This window comes from Macadamia integrifolia, unplaced genomic scaffold (assembly GCF_013358625.1).
Source record: "Macadamia integrifolia cultivar HAES 741 unplaced genomic scaffold, SCU_Mint_v3 scaffold1875, whole genome shotgun sequence".
Taxonomy (NCBI): domain Eukaryota; kingdom Viridiplantae; phylum Streptophyta; class Magnoliopsida; order Proteales; family Proteaceae; genus Macadamia; species Macadamia integrifolia.
Window position 1 is genome coordinate 59,270 of NW_024868396.1, and position 2,545 is coordinate 61,814.

At 35.8% G+C, this 2,545-nt stretch overlaps 1 protein-coding gene across 1 annotated transcript; it reads right to left on the reverse strand.

Annotated features, from left to right (window-relative positions):
* LOC122065072 (S-protein homolog 29-like) lies at positions 1–429 on the reverse strand. Its single transcript, XM_042628864.1, has one exon. It carries the CDS (start codon positions 427–429, stop codon positions 1–3), a length of 429 nt encoding a protein of 142 aa, XP_042484798.1.
* Between the last annotated feature and the right edge of the window lie 2,116 nt (positions 430–2,545).

A 2,545-nucleotide genomic window follows, 5' to 3' on the forward strand; every position in this document is an offset into this window, starting at 1 on the left:
TTATTTAGGCCAATGTGCAACCACTTTGTCGTCACTGGGGTATAATTTGTCGACAACGTGAACCCCATCAAATTTTACAATGGCCATGCAGTCCCTACAAGTATCTCTTGCTGCAAAATAAACGTCTGCATGAGTAGCTACAAATACACCATTCCTGTTATACCAGAAATCACAATAGTAGAGAGTGTCAGTAAAAATAGTATCACAGAAGTCCCATGTGAATTCCTGGTTGTAATCAAGTGCCTTCTCTCCGAAATCATCGTTCTTTGATTGACACGACAAATGCAATCTCTTTCCTGGAGCCAACATGTTCTTCACTCTTACATGCTTATGAGTAGTCGTGAAGCACCCAGAAACTGAAGATGATGAGTACTCCATGAACACAGCAAGAATGATCAAAACAGGAATGACACTAGTAAAACCACCCATTGTGTTCTTTGTTCTTGCAGTGTTGTTCTTGTTGTGTTGTTTGTGAGGTTTAAATAGAGTAGTTTTTGATCCATTTCTGTTAGGATCCAAAGTCTGAGCTTATGTTTTTCTCTACCATCCATTTTAGAGGTAGAGAATGCATGGTGTGGTTAATTTGTTGGTCATCAAAGCAGATTACGGTTTTTATCATGGTTTGGCTGCAACAACCATTTACTATACTTGGATATTTAGGATTAGATGTGTGAACAGAGCTAGAGCTAGCTTATATTACTTACTATACGTGAGTTGAACAGAAAGACATTGAGTCTGTAGAGACGCGGACTTGAAATATAAAAAGTAACCATTTGCTCCTATAATGTTCAACGATAGCATGTTGGGGTAGGGAACACAACGTGTAAGGACATTTAATATGCAGTTGGGTTTGGAAGTAAGTAGGAGGTTGGCTTATGTTAGAACAATGCTTAAATTGCCCTTCCAAAGTTGCTGCGAACTACCAAATGATCATGTGCCTGCACCCATCCTTATCCAACATTTGTTACCATTCAAGTCTAAATGATCAAGTCCTTGGACCCTTCCATACCCAACGTTTGTTACCATTCAAGTCTAAGCTGCATGGCGAATAAATAAATGGGTAGTCACTCCCGAAACGTGGTCAAAAGACGATCATGAAGCATGTTATGAAAATTAGGTGGTTTAAGAGGCTGGTATGGGGAGGAATGGAAGCATAACATAAGTTAGAAAATACATGTATGGAAAGGACTATAACTTAGAGGTTTCTAAACCCACATGTGATAAAAGTAATTGTATTTTCACAGTAAATTTGGATTTACAAAAGGACCAGTACATTCTTAGCCCAAAGGATAGGAATGTAGTTACGGTTGTGACTCTTGTGTGTTTTATCTGCTAGATGTACATTTATTGTGTAATTTATCTGCTAGGTGTACATATTAAATTTTCTAGTCCGGTTATTTGGTGTGTATGATTCATACCTGAGATTCTTAGGGTTACTTGATCTGGTTTTAGCTCTCAGGGAACCCAAACAGGTGTTGTTGTTGAACAAAACACAACTGAAGGGAAATAGGAACAATTTTATTGCCCTATTAAGTCTATAATGACTTTGGAGTAATTTTGAATTGATTTTATCTTAAATTTTGTTCTCTGAATTATTTATGTACATTTATGCTTCATTTGTTTGTGTTGTCTCTGATTGTGTAAGAAACACATTAAAGCATACACTTCTGTACATATATTCATCTCTAATGTGGAAAATATGATAGGAATGAGTGAAACCCACCAAAGTGGTACATTCAGTTCAATTGTGTGTTTCCTAAGGTAAATGTGACATTTGTCCAAAAGTGATGTCATCCAAGTTTATCGACAAAGTACTCAAGAGTCATATTTTCTGACATTGGTGTTATTGAGGTTTTTGACATGCTTGGTAGTGGGAGTTTTATGATCTCATTTAACCAAAGATATCATGGTGGTAAAAGCCAAAGTTTAAAGGCTGTGCTTGTTAAGATTTATTGGCAGTGCTTAACCAAGGTAATTGACGATATTTTGTCAGAATTTGTGATGTATGGTGGTATTTAGCCCATGTCCAAAGAAGTGGTGGTTTACCACAGGCGATTTGCCAAAGTTTGTGATTTATGGTGGTATTTAACCTAAATCCATGGAAGTGGCAGTTAGCCATAGGCGGTATGCCAAAGTAAGATATTAATTCAAGAAAATGGCAGTTTGTCAAGTGTTGATTAATATCAAAGTTTTCTACCTGTGAGGTTTTCAAGGTAGGCTGATCTTTAGATCAATACTTATTTTTCCATTGTTGTGAAACATAGGGAAAATACCCAAATTTACATAACTTAATACACCTACAATTCGTTGATGTCCATCCATATAATGGAAAACCTATGTAAATATGATACTTTCTACTTAAGTTAATAGGGTAAGATATAATTTTTTTTTTTTTTTTTTTTTTTTTTTGTAACGAAAGAACTCGTTTGAGATAGAGTAATGGACATCAAAGGCATCACATTATTGATACCAAAACCTGTATCAAATAATAATAAAGTGCAGAGATGAAAATGTTCCAACCCAGTCAATAACAACTCATGAAAAT

Excerpts from the sequence above, each read along its gene's own strand:
- LOC122065072 (XM_042628864.1), bottom strand. The coding sequence starts at position 429 with ATGGGTGGTTTTACTAGTGTCATTCCTGTTTTGATCATTCTTGCTGTG.